The sequence below is a fragment of the Ursus arctos genome, unplaced genomic scaffold, assembly GCF_023065955.2.
Source record: "Ursus arctos isolate Adak ecotype North America unplaced genomic scaffold, UrsArc2.0 scaffold_21, whole genome shotgun sequence".
In the NCBI taxonomy this organism is placed as follows: domain Eukaryota; kingdom Metazoa; phylum Chordata; class Mammalia; order Carnivora; family Ursidae; genus Ursus; species Ursus arctos.
In genome coordinates, this window is record NW_026622886.1 from 11,304,108 (window position 1) to 11,326,877 (window position 22,770).

At 40.1% G+C, this 22,770-nt stretch overlaps 1 protein-coding gene across 2 annotated transcripts in view; it reads right to left on the reverse strand.

The window, feature by feature from the left end:
- The window catches only part of TXNRD1 (thioredoxin reductase 1), a 211,143-nt gene that overhangs the window by 149,178 nt on the left and 39,195 nt on the right, over nucleotides 1-22,770 (reverse strand). For both annotated transcript variants that reach the window (XM_048217926.2, XM_057316288.1), the window contains exons 2-3: nucleotides 16,527-16,699; nucleotides 11,328-11,388 (exon numbers count right to left, since the gene is read on the reverse strand). In XM_048217926.2, the coding sequence (XP_048073883.1) occupies nucleotides 11,328-11,388; nucleotides 16,527-16,699 (234 nt within the window). The remainder of the gene's footprint in view (nucleotides 1-11,327; nucleotides 11,389-16,526; nucleotides 16,700-22,770) is intronic.

Here is a 22,770-nt window from a genome sequence, read left to right on the forward strand (position 1 = left end):
GGGAACCTCCTCTGAAGTCACATTACCTGGCTCTTCTGCCGGCAAGATGCATGCCCCCAGGCAAGTTCTGTTCCCTCTCTGTTTACTCATCTGTCAAATGGGATAAATACAGCACCTACACCTCATGGGATGGCAGCGGGAATCAGATGAGTAAGTAGATGTAAAGGGCTCAGAATGTGGTAGGTATTCAATATCCGAGTTATTATCATCATTATGTCCTTACGCATGGTGTAAATCTAGGAAGACCACAGAGTGGTTAAGAGTTTGGATTTCCACCTTTGACAAATTATTCACAGTAACCATCAACAATGTGTTACACGAGACGCTATTCAAAACTTAATTCAAGGGCAACCTATTCATCTTTCTTTTAATTAGCAATCTATGGCTAAGCCCGCCATTTTCCCACAGTTATCTATCCTCATTACTCAGAACTTGTTCTTTACCTGCAGGAAGAAAAATGTAGTTTCCTTAAACAACTTGCTAAAAGAAATCGAAAGGACATGAGGAACTGCTAAAAGAATCAAACACGTGCATCTCAAATTGCATGTCCGTACACACAAAATGTACACACGCTTGAGCACGTGGAAAGAGTCCCCTCCTGCGCTCCATTTGTTTTAGGCCTCTCGGTGTGTCCTTCCAATTCTAGAGGAAAGAAAATGTCTTTAATGCAGAAAACCACCGGCTAGCAGAACCTCAGGAGACACAAGATCTCTTGAAGTCAACTCTCAGATGTCTCATTGAAGACACTGGAGATCAGCCACCCTTACCACCAGCCAAGGGGTTGTGTGAGTATTAATTAATAGTGGTAGGTAGCTTTTAGATCCTACAGATGAAAGAAGAGCCATACAGTTTATTACCATTGTTAACGTCTAAATTCTTAAACCCTATTAGGTAGTTAATACTAAGAACATCTGCCTCTGGGACGCCTGGGTGGCTCAGTCAGTTAAGCGTCTGCCATCAGCTCAGGTCATGATCCCAAGGTCCCGGCACTGAGTCCTGCATCAGCTCTGTGCTCAGCAGGGAGCCTGCCTCTCCCTCTGCCTGCTGCTCCTCCTGCTTGTGCTCTTTCTCTCTGATGAACAAATAAATAAAATCTTTATTAAAAAAAAAAAGATGAAGAAGAACATCCGCCTCTAATTTTTCCAGAAACCCAAATTCTAGAATCCCAAGACAATTGATGACCACAAGTCATTGGTGGAAGGCTACTGTCACCTCATGAAGTGGCCTTGGATCTTCCTGGATGGCAACTAATCATCCAGACCCTGATTTGAAAGGAGAGTGATCTATGTCTCATTTATAACCATAGATGTATTACGACCAACTTTTCCACCATAAAGACAAATGAGAACACTGTAGTTATCCACCAAAATATTTCTGACCTTTTTATCTACGGATTTACAATATCTATAATAATCTTTCAATAATCTCAGAAACTCTTTGAGGCTGTGTTGCAAAGGACAAGGGTGGACTACCTCCTACCCCCCTTAATTAAGTCAGGTTCAATGTTAACCATTAAGTGAGGTAACTAGGCCTCCAGTTCAGTCATTATTCAGTCACTGACCTTTCTAGGCCACAAAGTATTTTCCAGCTCACTACCATCATTTAATGACCATAGCAGGGTGCCTCTATACTTAGGATTTAAATAGGAGACAAATGCATGGGTTATATGGAAATTATTATACTAATCTTCAGATGAACCAACTTCAGCCATTCTTCAGGCAAAACCAAGATGTTATTAGCATCACTAACTGGACTCTTGATTCTTAACTGTGCACTTGGCTCCCAAAATAAAGGTTTCATTTCCCTGTCACCTTTCAGCATATATATGGCTAAGTGACTAAATTCTGATCAATAAGACATAAGCAAACTGTCAAGTGCAACTTTCAGGAAATGTTCTTAAACAGAAAGGACAAGTCCTCCTTCAGCTCTTCTTTCAACCGATGGCTGAAGTTTGGACCCCCATCTTGGAACATAAGAGGGAAGACAAATGCTGAGGAGTGTGGAACATGAACACAGGAGGACTCAACACTGGATCAAGCACTGTGGAGTATCATACAAGCCCTGGACAGACTACTTTATCTAGACTTCTTTTAGATGACAGAGAAATAAGCTTTTTTTTTAAAGATTTATTTATTTGAGAGAGAGAGAGAGTGCAAGAGAGAGAGCGAGCAGGGGGAGGGGCAGAAGGAGAGGGAGAAGCAGGCTCCATACTGAGCAGACAGCCCGACATGAGGCTTGACCCCAGGACCCTGGGATCATGACCTGAGCCGAAGGCAGATGCTTAAGCAACTGAGCCACCCAGGCGCCCTGAGAAATAAGCTTATAACTAGTGTAAACACTGTTATTTTGGGTTTGCTGTCACATGTGGCCTAACCAAATCCTAACTAAAACACTTATATTACATTATGGGAAACACATTTACATTATAGGAATTTTAAAACATATATAAATAAAGCCAAGAAAGAAAAAAAAAGTCAGTCATTCAGCATCTCACCATCTGGATGCAATCAAGATCTAAGTTTCTTGTTTCACTCCACAGACTTCTTCACCTCACCAAAGATTAAACCCTCCCAAATCTGTATCTCCCGCTCATCCAGACCTATATATCTACTAGCCTATCTATCCACGTTGGACAATCATAACATGTCCAAAACCAAATTCATCATCTTCCCTAGTCTAAATCCTGTCTTCTCTCTCAGTGGATGCTACCACCACCATCCTCCATTCTTCATTGCAGAAATCGAAGCAGCATGTCTGACTTCTCCCTCTACTTCATCCTACACTGCATTATACTGTGTGTCTCCCTTATTAAAACTTTCCCTAAAAACAAACAAACAAACAAACAAAAAAACAACCTTTTCTCTGGGGCACCTGGGTAGCTCAGTTGGTTAAGCGTCCAACTCTTGATTTCGGCTCAGGTCCTAATGACAGGGGCTTGGCCCCGAGCTCGGCATGAAGTCTGCTTGAGATTCTCCCTCCCTCCCACTCCTTCTGCCCCTCCCTCTCTCAAATAAATAAATAAATAAATAAATAACATCTAAAAAAAAAAAAAAAGCAACAACCTTTCCCTGACAAAGAACCAGATCTTATTTCCTCAGTGCCTATTGCACTAGCAAGATAGATGTACCAATATTTGAGGCATTATTCATATCTTGTGTATTTCTTTCTAGTCCTTTTACTATATTTTAAAAGCAAGATGGGAGTATTCTATAAAAACTATTTTTTTAAAGATTTTATTTATTTGACAGAGAGAGACAGCCAGCGAGAGAGGGAACACAAGCAGGGGGAGTGGGAGAGGAAGAAGCAGGCTCCCAGCGGAGGAGCCTGATGTGGGGCTCAATCCCGTAACACCAGGATCACACCCTGAGCCGAAGGCAGATGCTTAACGACTGAGCCACCCAGGCGCCCCTATAAAAACTATTTTAAACTCTTTTCTTTTTCATTAAACATTATAGTATAGAAAATTTCCCCATGCTATTAAAAACTCTATGAGTCTTTTTTTTTAAGATTTATTTTGTTTGTTTGTTTGTTTGTTTGAGAGAGAGCACAAGCAGGAGGAGCAGCAGGCAGAGGGAGAAGCAGACTTCCTGCTGAGCAAGGAGCCCGATGTGGGACTCAATCCCAGGACCCTGGCATTATGACCTGAGCCGAAGGCAGACGTTAACCAACTGAGCCACCCAGGCATCCCTCTGTGAAACTTTTCTAATGGCTGTATAATATTACATGAGCTAGCAACTACTACTAAGCAGTGACTGTGTGCCATGAAGAGTGCTAGGCATTTTACATACATCCTCATTAGATCCCCAACTTTACAGATGAGGAAACAAAGGCTTAGAGAAGCAAAGAGCCCTCCACCTGTGGTGCCTATGACTAATGACCGACAATAGATAACGAGCCCATGAAGGGCAGAACTCTTATCATTTATGTGTAAGAGCAGGCCCTCCAACATTTGTTTAAAGAATAAAAAGAATCAACAATTTACTAGAATGTATATATGGCAATTAAAGAGAGCTTTATCTTGCTTCATAAAAAGCTTAATCTAAATCTAGCTTTTTCATATCCAAGCACATTGGGAAGAAGATATTAAACACTATGTTGGATGTATTATAAACATTATCCAGTTTTTTATTTTTCTAAATTTATTTTTATTGAAGTATAATTAACATACAGTGTTATATTAGTTTCAAGTGTACAATATAATTATTCAACAATTATCACTATAGTTTTAATCCCCTTTATCTATTTCATCCATCCCCCCCAACTTTCCCCTCTCTGGCAACTATCAGTTTGTTCTCTGTACTTAAGAGGCAAACATTATCCTATTTAATCCTTCCAACTCAAACAGAGGGACAACATCATCCCACCTGGCATGGATTTGAATCTAGGTCTATGTGATACCAAAATATATTTTCTACTTCTTACTTAAGAGAAATTCTTTCATAAAATGTGTGAGTCGTTTTCTTAAATAATCAGCTTTCCCACCCACCTTGCATTCATTCCAAAACAGAAATTTACTTGAATAGAGGTATATATGCACAGATTTTTTTTTTAAAGATTTTATTTATTTATTCGACAGAGATAGAGACAGCCAGCGAGAGAGGGAACACAAGCAGGGGGAGTGGGAGAGGAAGAAGCAGGCTCATAGCGGAGGAGCCTAATGTGGGGCTCGATCCCATAATGCCAGGATCACACCCTGAGCTGAAGGCAGGCACTTAACCGCTGTGCCACCCAGGCGCCCCTATATGCACAGATTTTTATGTGAATTCTACATAACCACTGGTCTCCATCCTCTCGGTGCTCTTTATGTAAGAGCAAAGCATACACGAGCCGTGCAATCCATGCAGTGGTTATCTCCACAAACAGCACTAAAACAGGTATAAAAAGCAGTTTGGGGGGGAGAAGGGTGTGTATGTATGGAAGTTAATGAGGAGCACCAGGACCTGTAAGATCATTAGCACAGGTTAGATCAGAGTTCAGCAGTAAGAGCCTGGTTGTATGACCTTGAGTAAGTTGTCTGACCTCTTTGTGCCTTCATTTCCTCATCTGTGAAATGGAGATAATAGAAATAGCTGTCTCACAGAACTGTGTGGTGAAACTAGTTAACACCTGCACTGCTTAGAGCAGTGGCTCATAGATACTGCCATTGTTATTACTCCATGAGGAACATGGACACACAATTCAGATAACGAAATAAAATAAGTGAAATGCAATGCGATAATGTGCTACAATACATAGGGAAAAACTGCCTCATTAATAATTAAGGAAACACAATTTAAAATAAAGACATTTTTTACCTCTCAAATCGGCAAACAATAATTTTTAAAAGCCTCTTATTTCTTAATACTAAGTACTGGGAAAACTCATTGAATTTGTGGAGTTATCAATTAGTACCCATCACTTAAAAGGCTCTAGAAATTTAGAAATGTTAATACTCTGAACCAGGTATCGAGTCTAGTAATCTAGCCTATGAAAAGAATTCTAAATACAACAAAAAATTTAGGTCCAAAGAAAAGTATTTCTAACCTATTATTCTGTAATAGCAAAAATACTGGCAAAGACTATTTGTCCAACCAAAGTGGAATAGCTAAATAAAAATATTACATGGAATATTTTATAGCAACTGGGAAAATTATTAAGAACTTTTAATAACATACAAAAATGTCTTAAAATAACAAAACAGAACACAGAATACGTAAAAGGCATACAAAAATATTAATAGTGGTTCTCTCTGAATGTAACTATATGTGGCTTTTGTGTTTTATTATACTGCATTCTACAACATCTCTAAAATGAACATTTTTACAGGCAAAATAAAAATGTTTAAAGAACATTTGGAGCCTCACTCATTGAAATAAACAGAACAACCTCCCACGGACCCCTACTTCTATAGCATAAGGCCTCTTTACTCTTCCACTTTTCTCTCTCATCATTTTCCCTGCCAGGCACTCCTTACTAGATTCACTCTAAATAAACAAGCCATGATGTTTTCTAATTTGTTTTGTTTACAGCTATGAATTCCCTACTCACCACTTTTTTCCATCAGGAAAACACCTGTGCAACGTGCTCTCACAAGTACTCTGTGATCCTGCAGCCTTTCCAGGTACCAGATCACACTGAAATTAGAAGGGAGGCTGATGCAAACAACGGAATGACCTTAAAGAACAAGGCTGTGCCTTCATCTTTTCGCTCCTGCCAGTGCTTAGCCCATAAACAGGTGCCCAAAACACATCTGTTGAATGAATAAGTATCGATACCCAAGTGCTAAGGTCTGAGCTGGTCTAGGGTATCTCGGAATGTAAAGGGTTTTTGTTTGTTTAAAGAAAGCAATCCCTGAAGAGGCAGCTGGGGAACGAGACAGGCCTGGGCTTGACACAGCAGCACTGAGCAAGTTACTAAAATGCTGAGTGTCTGCTTCCTCGCTTATAAAGCAGAATTAAATCCAGCAACCTCACAAGGTCATTGAGAGGATTAAGTAAGAGAGATGTGAAACACAGGCATTTAAAAAAAAAAAAAAAAAAAGCTCATCAACAGAACTCAAATGTGAGTAAGTCAAGGTTGGTTCCTTTCCCTCTTGTTGAAGGCATTAAAGCCATGCCCTCTGTAAGCAGCTGGGGACGAGGATGATACCCATCAGCACCCCGAGCCCGTGAGTGACATATGGCATCCAGATATACACTTCTGGCAAACCGTCACATGAGTCCTCTCAAACCGTCTCTCTGTTTTCCACATCGACACCTGAAGAGCGGCAGCAGCTACCCGTCCAAATTAAGATGACGACACTGAAGTTGTCTATTCCTCAGATCGAAGCCACTGGGCAGATGCCCAAGGCCAAGATGGAGGCTTCCTAGACCAATGAGCCCTGTGAGTGACGGCTCCTCCACAGGACTCACTGAGGTGCAGCTATCCCGGTGGTAGGCTGCACAACCTCCAGTCACAAGAAGCCACCAGCACATCCAGGAACACCCATCATAGTATCAATACCATGAACACCATACATTAGGCAGATAGGGTGAGTCATGAGAGCCTCTGAGGAGGTAACCAGAGGACACTGAAGGGAGGGATCAGGAATTACCGATGGGTTCACTAGTAAGCCAACCATCCTCTATATGAATACTTCTCTACCTTTTGTTTCCTCATCATGAGAAGGTGACATCACTACCTACCCCACTGATGGTATTCTGAAGCTTAAGTAGAAGGACGTGCACGAGCCTCTGGCACAGGGAGGACAGCATTTATGCCCATTACCTCTGCCCACACACAGATACTAACGCCATGCCTTCCGGGGCCCAAGCTCTCCTCGCCAACACCAGTCTTGGTCGATCTGACTTGATCTTGATGGTTGTTCTCAAATAATAACTTTAATGTATATAGACCAGTCCAAAATACAGCCCAAAATAAGGAAGAAGAAACTGTCAGGGTGGGAGGGGAGGTTCCCAGCAGTACAGCTTCCCTCCTTGATCTTCCTTAAGAGGAGATACTATTGCCACCAGGAACTCCGTGCACAGCCACTCCCATACCAGTCCAGTCAAGCGGCACGCTTTGCTGGCTGCCGCAGACACTCAATTGAGTATCCTGAGTGTCCTTCTGTAAAAAAAGAGGACAGGGATTTGGGGGGGAGGTGCAAGTCTAACTTCACGAGAGCACAGTTCTCTACTTTCTTTCCAATGCTTAGTACGGAGCCTAGCGCTCAGCGAGTACTCAGTAAACACGCTGGATGAAAAACACCCACCTGATTCTATACCAGAAACCCCTGCCTACGAAATGACCGTCTGGCCCTGAGAACTTTCTGTGACCCAAGCACTGGGGAGATTAGGTAGCCAAGACTGGTGAGGAAATAATGCCTGTGGAGCGTTCTTCGTGGAGCTAAGCCAAAACAGAGAAGAAGCTGTTCGTTGACAAAACCAGCACTTAGAGACCACAGCAATTCCACCTCCATAATTACAAGCTGCTTGCAGACACAGACCTGATCACGGATCTCTCCTGTGCGGCTGGTTGTGAGGCCCAGCACATGTTGCACAGTGGTCCTCCTCTGCTGGAGACCGGTAAATCACACAGAATCCAAAGTGCTTAGATTTCTTTTTTTAGGTTTTGTTTTGTTTTGTTTTAATTTAAGCAATCTCTACACCCAGTGTCCAGCTTGAACTTATGGCCTGAGATGCAGAGTCACACACTCTTCCAACTGAGCCAGCCGGATGTCCCCAAATCTCTTAGATCAACACTCACACTTCCTACTTGCCTCAGAACTCAAGACATCAAGCTTTTGGTGTCAATACCCCTTTATACTCTTAAATAATTATTGAGAACCCCAAAGAATTTTTGTTTTTATGGGTTATAGCTATCAATATTGACCACATTAAAAATAGAAATGGAGGGGCGCCTGGGTGGCGCAGTCGTTAAGCGTCTGCCTTCGGCTCAGGGCGTGATCCCAGCATTCTGGGATTGAGTCCCACATCAGACTCCTCCACTAGGAGCCTGCTTCTTCCTCTCCCACTCCCCCTGCTTGTGTTCCCTCTCTCGCTGGCTGTCTCTCTCTGTCAAATAAATAAAATCTTTTAAAAAAAATAGAAATGGAAACATCTAAATATATTTATTTATTCTCTTAAAATTAATAATAGTAAACCCATTACATGTTAACATAAACAACATACTTTAATTAAAAATAACTCTATTTTCCAAGACAAAAAAAAATATAATGAGAAAGTTAGCACTATTTTGTGTTTCTGCTATTCTTTGTTTGGTTTAATACAAGACAGATTCTCATATCTGCTTCTGCATTCAACATATTGCGATATATGTTGTTCTAGAAGTATATGAAAGAAAACCCCACTCTCACAAAGATTAGTTGGAAGAAGGAGAAATATTCAGTAGATTTTTCAGGTAACTGCAGATATTCCTTGATAGTACACCAAAACTCAACAAGTAATAGTTGGTTAAGGTGAGTTGCAATGAAGAATCTGAAACCACATAGATGAGCTTTTCATATTCTGTCACATTAAAACCCATTGGTCTGTCCTAGACTTTGAATGACTCTTTTACCCATGAACAACTTTGTAAGATCATACATTGAACATTCAGAAAATATTCATTCACTGAGTTATACAGATCTTCCAAATGTTGACATATTTAAATCCACAATATCAAAAAATTAGATTCAGAAATATTATATCCAACCTCAACAGAAAAATATTTAAGTATTGAAAAGCTATTGAGCTCACATGCCGGGTACAACTTCCAGAATTCTTATTTTCACCTGAAAGCTCCAATTTTATCATGGGCAACAAATACTGTCAGTAGTTTTCCTTGAAGTGACAGAGGGGTTCATTGAGGGGAAATGTCTGCCAGATACCCAAGTCTGAATAATCCAAATCATTTGAATAATTTGACTGTCAGTCATTCTTTCAAGTATATATGGTGTTCCATGAGAAAAGCAGCTAGTTCAGTTTGCAACGCAAACTATTAATTGTACAAGTGCTTTTTCTTGAGAGAACCATCGTGCTTCATGCAACAAAAACCACTTTATGCATACCTTCCTCATCACACAGAATATGAAAAGATACATACTCAAAGGGTTGAGACTTAATAAAAGTAATTAATGATTTTTTACTTTTTCCTCAAGAATAATCTTAGGTAAAATTTTCTTGAATTTATCAGCGCAGTGGTGAAGACTAGAATATAAACTAGCACCATCTGGTGCCCCTAGTTTGGTTCATGCTAAGCTTCAGCAGCTTTACCCACAACTGCTTTTGCACCATCAATGAAAATGTCAAGAGAGTAAAATAGTAAATAACATCTTAAACATGATCAGATAACAGTTTTGAGTTTGAGGACCCCCAAAAAGTCACAGGCACCCCTGGGGGTGTACAGACATTTTGAGAACTGCTACCTTACTCTGTAAATCCCTTTCTGTTCCTACAAGCTGCCCAGCCTCTAAGCATGCTCGAGAAGGAAGATAGCTTCTTCCGTGTGAAGCGAGGACACAGAGGATCATCAGCTCCCTCATCCAGCAAAAGGCTCCCATCTTTCAACTACAGAAGCTGGTTCAGGTCAAACCTATCCCAGCTCACATACTTCAGGTTTTCTTAGGTAGGACTTTACCAAGGGGTGAGTGGGAGCTCCCAGCTGTGATCTGTAGACCCACGACCACTCCCACAGTAAAGGGAAAGAGCTTCCCGTCTGATGAGTTTCCAAAACTAAAACGTCAGAGTAGTTGACACTTGCCTTTACTGATCTCCTATCCACCTGCAGCACTTTTGTCATGGTCTTTGCCTTCTTACTCACGCCCCAAAGCACTTGGTACCTCCATTGTGCCCATCCTCTTCCACTATTACCTCCCGTCTTTTCCCCATCCTTAACAGACACATTCATTTGCTTTATCTTGTTAGTTTCATTAGCTCGTTGAGAGTTTTCTCGATTCACACTGAGTTGCAAGTTGACTTAACTCTCCCAGGAAAATGCACAATTTTAAAAGGCTACTTTTTGGCCCAGGTGAAATTTTAATTATTGGGCTTTCCTTCCATATACTGCAGAGTGTTTGGGGTAAGAACATTCCTTGACAGAGAAACAGAATGGTCATGCTGCCATGCTAGGGGAGACAGACTACCTGGTATTATAGGAAGAACACAGACTTTGGAATTAAACAAGCCCGTGTCTAAACTACAGATCCACTACTTACATGACTTTAGGAAAGTTACTTGACTTTCCTGGAACTCAATTTCCTCATCTGTAAAATGGGGATAAGTTCCTTGTAGAGTTCTTGTAAGGATTAAGGGCTTTGTAGACAAGCCCAGCACAGTCCCTAGGAAGCACCAGCCCTCAGTGAGTGGCATCTATTACCTGACTCTCTCTGGGAAGCTGTCTTTAGAAGCATCAAACAAGAGTTTCCTGCCCCACAGCTACCTCCTTCCTCCTGATCCTAGAAATGAGCTTTCTATCCCAATTACCTTATCTCACTAGCTGAGTCTCTTCTCTTTTATTTTCAAATACTATTTCCTACGACTCGCCAGAAAGGTGGCAAATTTGCAAAAGTAATAAAGTTACTATGAAACCAGTAAATACTGTACCTGTAACTAGACTCAAGGTTAATAGGAAGAATGATTTTCAACAACAGAAAGCTCCTATAAAGGCTAAAGGTAATGAGGTAAAGACTAAAGGCAAATATGATAATTAGTCCCAGGGAATGGCCTACCTAATGGTCAAAAAGAGGAATCTACTGGAAAGAGCTCACTAAACAATAAAAACCTCAAAGGACAAAAATAAAAACCAGACAAAGTAGATTAAATAAAATGTACGGTCAGCAGATATAATTTACATATTAAGCAGAATCTTACCTGCTTGATCAAGTTCGAGCAAAAAATAAGGAACACACATCGACTTAAATAACTTCTTCACCTGTAAAAACAAGGGGGAGAATTTTTTTAAAAAAAAAACCTTCTCTCCAGCTTTTTACTTTCCTCTTTAATCAGCTTCTCCTTTGCAAACCTACCAGCCCATTTTTATACAACCCACAAGACTCTCCCTGTCGACAGTAATGATACTTAATGGGTATTTGAAGTCTGTTGATTCTACTCTATGTTCACTGATTCACCTAGAGAGCTTCATAAAATACACTTTACATGTTTAGTGACTCTGTCTACCCCACTATAAAATGGGTTTAATATTAACCAGGTTTTAAAAGACACTGGAATACATAATATTTCCAAAACATATGTGGAAACTCTAAGAAAAAAAACCACATCCTACAATAAAGTATTATTTATTTTTTAGCCAACTAAACCTCAACCAACAAATCAATTATAAAAGTCATATGCTCAAGATAACACAAATTATTTTTTTAAATATTTTATTTATTTATTTGTTAGAGAGAGCACAAGCAGGGGGAGTGGCAGGTAGAAGGAAAAGCAGTCTCCCCCCTAAGCAAGGAACCTGATACGGCACTTGATCCCAGGACCCTAGGATCATGACCGGAGCCATGGGCAGATGCTGAACCGAGGCACTCAGGCGTCTCAAGATTACACAAATTATAATGGTAAAAATATTTTACTGGAAGGATAAGAGTTACTTTTGCCAAATTTGCGACACTAAATAACACTTAATTCCTGATAAAAGAGACTTTAAAATGACACCTGTCATTAATGCTTTAGGACAGCTTAGAACCACATTTCCTCCAGCTTCTACAATAAAATGAAAAAGGTCAGAACTGTGGCATGGAGTTCAGAGAAATTAACAATCTAGAGAATGTATCCTTGTCCCATTCTAATTTAACTACTAAAACAGTAGGCTGAAAGATTTCTATCAATTGTATAGGATCAAAGACAACATTTTGATAAAAATGGGAGAATACGGTCATTCACACCGCCTCAGTGGCCCTCCTCTTATGCTCCTCCAGGCAGTATCTGTGCCCTAGTAGGAATTCAGCGCCCCCCCCCCCCCCCCCCCCCGCCCGCCAACGTACAGTTAAAAAGATAAGAATCCCTTTGAAGAGTGATGGGGTGAGTAAAGAGGGACTTTAAGGAAAGGGCAAGGAAAGCTACAGCTGGGAGACCATCTGCACAAAAGTCCATTCATATTCCAATGCTCATTTTCTAAGACTAAAAATAAAAAAGTTCAAACACATAAAAAATCATGGACTCTTAAGGCTTCCTCAGCCACTTAATTTTAAAAATAAACCATTTGCAGTTTGTTACAAAAAACAAGTTTTCCAAATTTAGAGAGTAATCTTAAAAACAGCTCCTAAAAGTATCAAAATTTGACAATATGTGAAAAGTAGAAAATATCAGCTCTAGATTCCAGAGTACAAGTGACCCCACTTCAAGAAACTCTTTAGTAGGTTATTTTAGCTCTGATGAAATTTTCACATTGCTCCACAATACAAGATTAAAGATCTGTATTAAATATCATTAGCACCAGTTTCCAGAATATTCTAATTGATTAAAGCAGAGGATGGTCAACTTTCCCTGTAAAATACACACACTATGGAGAAATGGCAGGGGATCTGGGTGTCAGGCAACAGATAAGCTATATGAGACATCATTTGCTAATTCCAACTTCATACCTCTAATTTCCCATTGAAATAATAAGAAACAAATATCACATTTGCTGAAAAGGTAGGACGTTATCTTTGCATTTTAAAACCCAGTCTTCACAGCGGGGTGCAGGCAAATCACACACCGTAATGTGTTATGCAACAACCGGGAAACTAACTTACGTAGAAGTTCATTTCTTTGTGGGATTTTCCCAACTTGAATCAATGCAAATTACATTACTCATCCCAGAGAGAAATATAAATTCATCAGGTCAAGTGCAGAGATAAAAATGAAGTTTCTCCATTCCAATTTACTCACATCACAACTGTTAAACGATAAGATCAAAACTGAAGGAAATAACCGGAGGAAATGCTAGTTCAAGGTAATTTTTTAAAATAATAAAATTAAAAATTAAAATTGAAAAACCACGAACAGTCAAGTCTATAAGTTGTACCCTCACAGAAGAAAATCACTATTTTTATCAGAAGAGACACCTAGCCATCCTTCACAGCCAAACACATTGAAAATTAATTCCCATATTAATTGGCACAAATCTGAAAACAGCGTATATACTATGTATCCCGAAAAGCTAAGGCACTGGTATTTGTCAAGGTAAAACCAGGAGATGCTTGTCCAAAGGACCTGGCATACCCAGGAATTATTCAGATAATGGCATTAAATAAAGTTTCCAGAATTACTATACATTTCAATACAATAAATATATAAATACCTACCAGAAATTTTACAGGAAATGTTCATCATTTCTAGAGTCTATTTAATTGGGGGGAAAAAAAAGCTTTGCCTTTTCAGAGTCAGGGAGGAGTGTTAGGAAATGAAGAAGTTAGTAGAATTCAGAAGAGGATTGTAGAAATATGAGTAACAATGGGTCAAAGAGATGGGAGATTGCAGGGAGCATGCAATGAAGCTGCCTATCACTACCAGCAATCCTGACCACCCTAGCCCAGGGCTCCCCTGCAGGACTAGAGCAGAATCAAAACTGCAAGTTTGTAATTCTTGAGCAGCGTTTTAGAATATAAGGAGAGTTGGGGCACGTGGGTGGCTCAGTTGGTTAAGAGTCCGACTCTTGATTTCGGCTCAGGTCATCATCTCAGGGTTGTGAGACAGAGCCCCATGTCAGGCTCCGTGCTCAGCTCGGGGTCTGCTTGAGATTCTCTCTCTCTCCCTCTGTCCCTCCCCCCTCACACTCCCGCGCACGCGATCTCTCTCTCCCTCTCAAATAAATAAATAACTAAAATCTTTAAAAAAATATGTAAGGAAAGTGACCAAACATTGCCTGGCACATAGTAGGCACTCAATGGTGGCTCCTAATACAAGCCTACACTGTAGGCTTCCAAGTGCTTTCAGAAAGATTTGAAATTATTTGGTCCTCATAATGAAGCTGTGTATTTAAAAAATACAATAGATAAGGTGGCATTGGCAACCTTACTGCAGAGGAAACTGATTCATAGAATGAGAGCTGAGCCCTTTTAACTGCCCGTGTCCCTTCCATTACCCCACCATGTGCATAGAGTTTCGAAGGGCAAGACCAGTTTAGAAAAAAGGGCCACTTTTTAATAGGAGTGACCATACTGGCAATAGAGTCAGATATTTGTTGATCTCCACTTAACTGAGGCTCAATATTGATGAAGGAAGATCACCATCCAAGGTTTGGAGTCCTGATAGGAAAACAGGAAGGGCAAGTAGTTCTTTCATTTAAAAAACATTATGTAGCATTTACTATGTGCCAGGCATGTTCTGTGGCTTCCGTAGGTATTAGCTGATTTGATCGTCACGACAAACTTATGAGATAGGTATATTATTACCCACATTTTACAGAGGAGGAAACTGAGACACAACAGGTAAAAAACTTAACCAAGGTCACATGGTTAATAAGTCGCAGAGGCAAGGTCCAAACTCTGACTTCAGAGTTCAGGCTCTTCACCATTATTTGGAAAGAGAAGAGACTAGACAACTCCATAATTTCAGAACTAAAAGGAATCTCAGTAGTCGACTAGTCTAAGCCCTTCATTTTACAGATTACACAAACAAGGGAGAAGAGCCTCAAAAGACCACAAGGGCTATATGATGAAGCTCCCAGAGGCTGGGAATTATGCAGTGGATTTCTCATACTCAACCCTCTTCCAAATTCTCTAACGTTTACTGCCTATGGTAATCACTTAGAATTTAGCATGGGTTACCTTAGATCATTTTTATTTTTTTCTAAGATTTTATTTATTTGAGAGAGAGACAAAGAGATCATGAGCAAGGGGTGGGGCAGAGTGAGAGGAAGGAACAGACTCATTCAGTTTTGATCTCCCCAACATGGGGCTCCATCCCACGACCCAGAGATCACGACCTGAACCAAAATCAAGAGTTGGATGCTTAACCCACTGAGCCACTCAGGTGCTCCAGACCATTTTTTTTTAAGCCCAAGGTCTGCCTTCTCAGGTTGACTAAACCCCCTAGGGATGGGACTTGTGTCTGCTACCTCTTGCAACCCTGTTCCCAACATGATGTCCTGCACAAAAGGCTCCACGATGGCTTCAATAGGGATGAAGCCCCAGATGACAATGAAGCAGACTGTGTTGGGTGAGAAACAAAGATGAAAGGTTCTGCCTACTTTCAGTGTTTCCACCATTTGCCCAGCTTCCCCTTTTCCTTATTTAGAACAAGGGAACACACACACACACACACACACACACACACACACACGGAGTCCAAGAAGCCTGTCTCTGTGCAAGGCTTCCAGAATAAAAGGCTTCTGAGGTCAAGAGATAGACAATAAGCTGGAAAATAAGTCAAGAGATAGACAAACTGAGAGAAAACTGAACTTAATAAATTACCCTACAGGTGAACCCTGACAGAAGGCCAGTTATGTTGATTTAAGAATCCACTGTATCTAGCCCTAGAGCTACCCCGAGTATGATTTAAAGCTAAGCTTCAGTGACATTTAAACATCCCCAGCCTTCCCATAAAACACCTGACCAGGTTTGTCTTTCAATTCTCGACATCATTCTGTGGTGAAATCAGGGTGGACTAAACCAACCCTCCCCGTGGCTGTGATCACTGACATTTTCTCTCACATAATCAAAGACTAAGAACCAAGTAGGAAGCACAGTTTATTCTTTGGGAAGTCATTTTTCCCATAATAAGCATGAAGAGATACTTATCAAAATTTAGGAGTACCTTAAGTAACAGCTCCTTAGAAAATATTCTCTACAGAAGTGCCTAAAAGAGTAGCCAGCCACCTGGTTTGGGAGCTCGCCGACCCCAAATCTGCCTAACCTTGACTACCTGAAAACATCCAGTATTTTGCAAAAGCTCAGGAGATGACTCAAGCAACATTTTGTTCTCAAAAGCATCACTCTCCAAGGACTCTGAAGCAATTCAGACCCACACGAACCCCTTCCTCTGGTGAGATCCAACTGTTTACAGCTGAGCTCAGAAGTCTCCGCTTTCTCGAAGGCAACAAAGGGTCCCCGCTCCTGGAGGCTGACGCCTTACCTCAGCACAGTGCTTGCACGTGGACTTGCTGACGATGACCACAGGGTGGCTGTCTATATAGGCCCTCAGCCGGGCTCTGGGGTCCAAGTCCCTTGGGCTGCTGGGCCTTGAAGGGCCACTCACACCAGTGGCTGGGTTTTCTGGCAAAGCTTGACTAGGGAGATGATCCTTAGCTAGAAGTAATGGAAGCAAAGACGGTAATTATCAGAAAGGAAAACATGATGATGCATTTCCTAATATTAGATTCATTCGGCAAGCCTTACAATTTGAGCCCCAACCACCAAAATAAGGAGTCTGAGGAAGGACTCGAACATGGATTACACATTAAATTCTGTCATCTGACTGCAGACTCCTGGCAACTCACTGGATATTTCCAATTTGTTTTTGCTACATTTGAGATTAGTTCTCGGGGGACCCTGACAAATGACAGCAGGAGACTGCACCTCCCTGAGGTAAGAGACTAAGTCACAGGCTCTGGACAGCGAGGGCCGTCTATTGCCTCAGCCCCACCCATGGTTTAAATGCAGAGGGGCCAAAGAGAGAGATTACGTCCCCTTCTCACACAACCCTGCTCAGAGACACAGGACTGGGCAACTCAAGCCAAGGCTGACTCCTTTTTCTCCAATTAACTTCGGGACCGGCAGACACTCCTGTGTCTTCAGGCCACAGGCACAGCAAGATTTATAAAAAACGACTTCCTTCAGATTCTCTGTTTTCCTCTCCAGGATTTTCCTGCAGCCCAATGTGGCACCATAACAAACATGACCCAGCTCAGTGGTATGTTACCCCACATGACAACACTATCATCCTGGGCATCATAACCAGACAAAACCACTGAGAGATTGCTACCTCTGGCTTGTAAATATTTTAAACTAGCTATCTTCTCTAGGGCCACAAAGGAAGCAAGCTCAATCCTACCCCTATTCGCTCCTCCACAAGTTATTTCCTCTCATTTCTGCATGTCTAAGACCTACCCATTTTTCCTCAATCTCCTCATCATTTTCATAGTTGATATTAATGTTTACCCACAACTAAACAGGGAGTTAATATTTGTATGCATCATCTCATGTAATCTTCACAAGGATATCATTATATAAACACTGCTACCATTATCCCTATTTTGCAAATAAGGAAACAGACTCAGAGAGGTTAAGCAACTTCCCCAAGATTGCACAGCTTACAGTAGGAGATGGAACTAGGATTCAAATGTACATTATAATTCTCTAGAACCCATATTTTTTTTAAAAAACAGCTTTACTGATATACAATTCATATACCATAGAATTCACCAATGGAGGGGCACCTGGTTGGCTCAGTTGGTTAAGCGTCTACCTTCAGTATAGGTCATGATCCTGGGGTTCTGGGATCCAGCCCCATGTCAGCCTCCCTGCTCCTCGGGCAACCTGCTTCTCTCTCGCCCTCTGCCACTCCCCCTGCTTGTGCTCATTCTTTCAAATAAATAAATAAAATCCTTTTTTAAAAAAAAAAGAATTCACCAATGGAAATTATACAATTCAGTGAGTTTTAAAGTTGTGTAACCATCATAACAATCAAATTTAGAACATTTTCATCACCCCAAAAAGAAGCCCTGTAGCCATTAGAAGTTGCTCCCCATTTTCCCCCAGCCAGCCCTTCCCCCTTCCCTACCTCTAGGCAACCACTATTCTACTTTATGGAGTCATACGATATGTAGTCTTTTGTAACTGAGTTCTTTCACTTAGCATTATATTTTTTAAGGTTCATCTGTGCTGTAGCACGTGTCAGTGCTTCCTTTCTTTTTTATTGCCAGATAATATTCCACTGTATGAATATACCACCTTTTTAAATCTATTCATCAGCTGATGGACATTTGGGTTGTTTCCATATTTGGGTTGTTTCCACTTTTTGGGTGGTGTGAACAGAGCTGCTATGAACATTTGTGCACAGGTTTTTGTTTTGAATACCTGTTTTTAATTCTTTTGAGTAAATACCTAGGAGTAGAATTGGGTAATGTTAAATCTTTTGAGGAACCACCAAACTGTTTTCCAAAGCATCAACACCATTTTTTTTTTAAGATTTTATTTATTTATTTGACAGAGAGAGAGAGCAGAGAGAGAGAGGGAACACAAGCAGGGGGAGTGGGAGAGGGAGAAGCAGGCTCCCAGCGGAGCAGGGAGCCAGATGCGGGGCTCAATCCCAGAACACAGGGATCATGACCCGAGCCGAAGGCAGACGCTTAACGACTGAGCCACCCAGGCGCCCCAACATGTAAAAGAGCCCCAATTTCTCCACATCCTTGCCAACACTTATGTTCTGCTTTCTGATTCTAGCCATCCTAATGGATGTGAAGTGGTGTCTCATTGTAGTTTGATGTGCATTGCTCTGGTAGCTAAGAATGCTGAGCAACTTTTCATGTGCTTATTGATTATTTGTACATATATCTTCTTTGGAGAAATGTCTGTTCAGATCCTTTTCCCATTTTCTAATTGGGCTATTTGTCTTTTATTGCTAAGTTATGAGAGTTCTTTTTTTAATTAATTTTTAAAATTTATTTTATTTTGACAGAGAGAGAATGAGAGCACAAGGAGGGGGAGCACCGGGCAGGGGGGTGGGGGAGAAGCAAGCTCCTCACTGAGCGGGGAGCCAGATGCAGGGCTCCATCCCAGGACCCTAGGATCATGACCTGAACCAAAGGCAGCCACTTAACCAACTGTGCCACCCAGGTGGCCCTATAGAAAGTTTTTTTTAAAGCTAGTTAATTGTAAATTAAAAAAATAATCCCTATTATACACGGTCAAGACAGGGTCAAAAACTAAGCAGATTTTTTTAATATACTAAACATTCAAATATTACTAATACCTGAAATATAGATAAAGTAAAAAGGGATATAGAAATCCCCATATTTAATATGAAGAATGGGTGCTTCTTAAAGAAAAACTAAAATCTATGCCAATTAATTTTAGGAATCTTAAAGAGCAATGGGGCTTGGTATTTGTCACAGAACATTCCACACCAGACCAGACCTTTTGTATCTGCCATCCAGAAGCTTCACCAATGCCCTCCAGCCTCACCAATGACACTTCAAATTTTTTAAATTAAACTCTGGTTTTCATATTCTCTTTTCCAAGTTGCTTATTTTAGAAGGCAACATGGAAATGAGGATTCTTAGCGGTAACATCTCATGGAAAGAGAATCACAGAATGTTAGCACAGGAAAAACACTGGGGGTCAGCAGGCCAACCTATTCATTCAACTACTGAGGAAACTGAGCTCCAGACAGGTAATTAATTGGTGTCAGAGTCAGGGCTGCCACACAAGCCTCTTGATTCCATTATGCCTTACTGACTCCTTTGACTTCATGGGATGACTGACTCTAAAGGAAGGTGACAATTCCTTACATAACATCTACGCTAAAGTCACCACCCACCTATTAAGCTCCGATATCTGCCAGTACACGGAACACAGAAATTAAGGCCATCACAGGGAAAGGGATATCTTCTGTAATCAAAAAGAGTTGCAATATTACTGGAGAGACTGTTCACCCAAAATAAACATAAAATAAACAAATTAATAGATAGATAAGAGATTGCCCAACTCATCAAAATCACTAGAATTTTTCCTTAAACTCTGCCTCTAACAAAAAAAGGCAAATTTTATTTTTAAATGTTTCCCCTCATTTGAAATAAAATTTGGATCAGCATTCAAAGAAATAATATTAAGTAAATGTGGCAAGAACAGCATATAATCGTGTGGTCAGAAAAATTCAGATAAAGTTATATTTATGAGTTTCTTTATTTTGCCCCAACTCTTATGCCTAAGATCAATCCCTAATATTTGGATCAATGAAATACCTACTGTCCACTTGTAAAAACTCAAACCAAAAGTTAATAATAAAAGTGCTCCGTACTTAACACTCATAAAAATTATGTGCATCAATGAAAGAGACTGCATAGCCCAGAAACAGACAAATATAGAAAATTTGTGATCAAAAGACATCACAAAGCAATAAAGAAAATATGTATTTTTAAAAATAGTATGGTAATGGGGCACCTGGGTGGTTCAGTCAGTTAAGTGTCCTACTCTTTATTTCAGCTCAGGTCATGATTTCAGGGTCATGAGATCGAGCCCTGTGTTAGGCTCTGCGCTGAGGATGAAGCCTACTTGGGATTCTCTCTCTCCCTCTCCCTCTCCCTCCCACCCCCTCTCTCTCTCTAAGAAAAAAGAAAAAAAATTACAATAGCATGGTAATAATGGCTTGATAATTTGGAAAAAAGTTTTTTCACTTATCTCTTATTATATAACAAAGCATGTTAAACAGAATCGTTATCAGATCTCTAATGAGGTGATAACTTCCTAAACTGAGAAGTAAATACAAAGGAAAAGAGCAACAGACTATATTGCAAAATAATAGTAATAATAATAATTTTTTTAAGGCAAAAGAGCAGCCTAGAGAAAATACCTATATAGAAAAATAACAAAAGAACAAAAAGAACTCAAGAAAATTGGTGAAGAAATGGCAGGACCACAAATGATAAAGTGAATAAAGAACAGGAACAACCAATTCATTAGAAAGAAAAGAGCAAACCTAGAATAAAATGTCTTTTCACTTTTCTTTCAAAATCAGAAATGTAGATTAAAGCAACAAAGTACCATTTCTTATATATTAAACATGGAAACTCCCAGTGCTAGTAAATATACATTGAAGTGAGTCCAAGAACATAAGGGGGTATATAATATAAGCTGTTACTATTCTTTTTGAAAACAATTTGACAGAGTGGATCAAAAACCTTGAAATACCCATACCTTTTAACCAAGGATTCTTATAGGAATTTATCTTAAAAACAAAAAAAGTAAACTAATGAAAACATTATATTCATAAAAATGACCCTTACCTCTTTATCTTCTCATAGGAAAAGCTTTTAGTAATTTTTATTAATATAATTAGCATCATCTAGTTAATGGGAAAATTTCCAAATCTCTTTTGAATATGAGTTCTATAGCTTTAGGAATAATCAGGTTAACTTCCTGTGAAATCCAACAGGACAAAATAGGCCACTGACCTATCAACATTCTCCACTCCCTACCTCCTAAACATGTGTATCACCTTTCCAGGGCAGAGACAAAGTTATATCTTGTCTCTGCTGCCTTTCTCTCTCCAAAGGCTAAATTGCAAACAGATTGTATTCCTAGTCTCCAGCCTCCTTCACCCCTTTCTGTTCCCATCCTCAAACCACTCTTTTTTTTTTTTTTTTTAGATTTTATTTATTTTGGAGAGAGAGAGAGAACACAAGTGGGGAGGGGCAGAGGGAGAGGGAGAAGCAGACTCCCCACTGAGCAGGGACCCCAATGCGGGACTCGATCCCAGGACCCTGAGATCAAGACCTGAGTGAAAGGCAGAGGCTTAACCCAGGTGCCCTCAATCCATTCTTTTTATCTACATATTACCAACACAGCATATTGGTTATAGTAAAAAACTGGAAAACAACACATGTCCAACATTAGGAGAATGGCTAAATTATAGAAGCTTTCTTGTTCTTCAATAATTTTAATGGTTCTATACTATGCAAGATTCAAAACAATATGGAAATGGTTTGACATTATGTTAATTGCAAAGAAACAGAATACCAAAGCCTACATACCATAGTTTTATAATTACGTGAAACTTTGCATATAGGAATCCTGAAAAGGGATATGCAATAAGGTCATAGAAGTTATACTGGCATGATTGAATTATGCATGACTTTTCCTTTCTTGTATTTCTCAAACTTAAAAAAAAAATTTTGCAAGACATAATAATTGGCCACAAATTGCAATAAATGATCCTTAATTAGAGGCTCCAACTCACAACCCCAAGATCAAGAGTCGCATGCTCCATGGACTGAGCCAGCCAGGTACACCACAACTGAGTAAATTTTCATATGAACTTAAATAGGATGATACTATTGTGTTAAATCCACCTGGTTTATGTGGAAAACTACTTGTTCTTAGGAGACACATGCCTAAATACTTAGGTCTGAAAGTCATGATGTCTATAACTTACTTCAAATGGTTCAGGATAAAACTGTGTGCGTGCGTGCGTGCGTGTGTGTGTGTGTGTGTGTGTGTGTGTAGGGAGAGAGAGAGATTGATTGGGAGAGGAAAGAGGATGTAAGGTAGAAAAATAAAACAAATGTAGCAAAATAGGAATCTTAAGAAGAGAATAAGGGTATTCATATTAGTCTTCAACCTTTCTGTTGACAGGGGGAATTGGTAGAATTGCTGGAGTA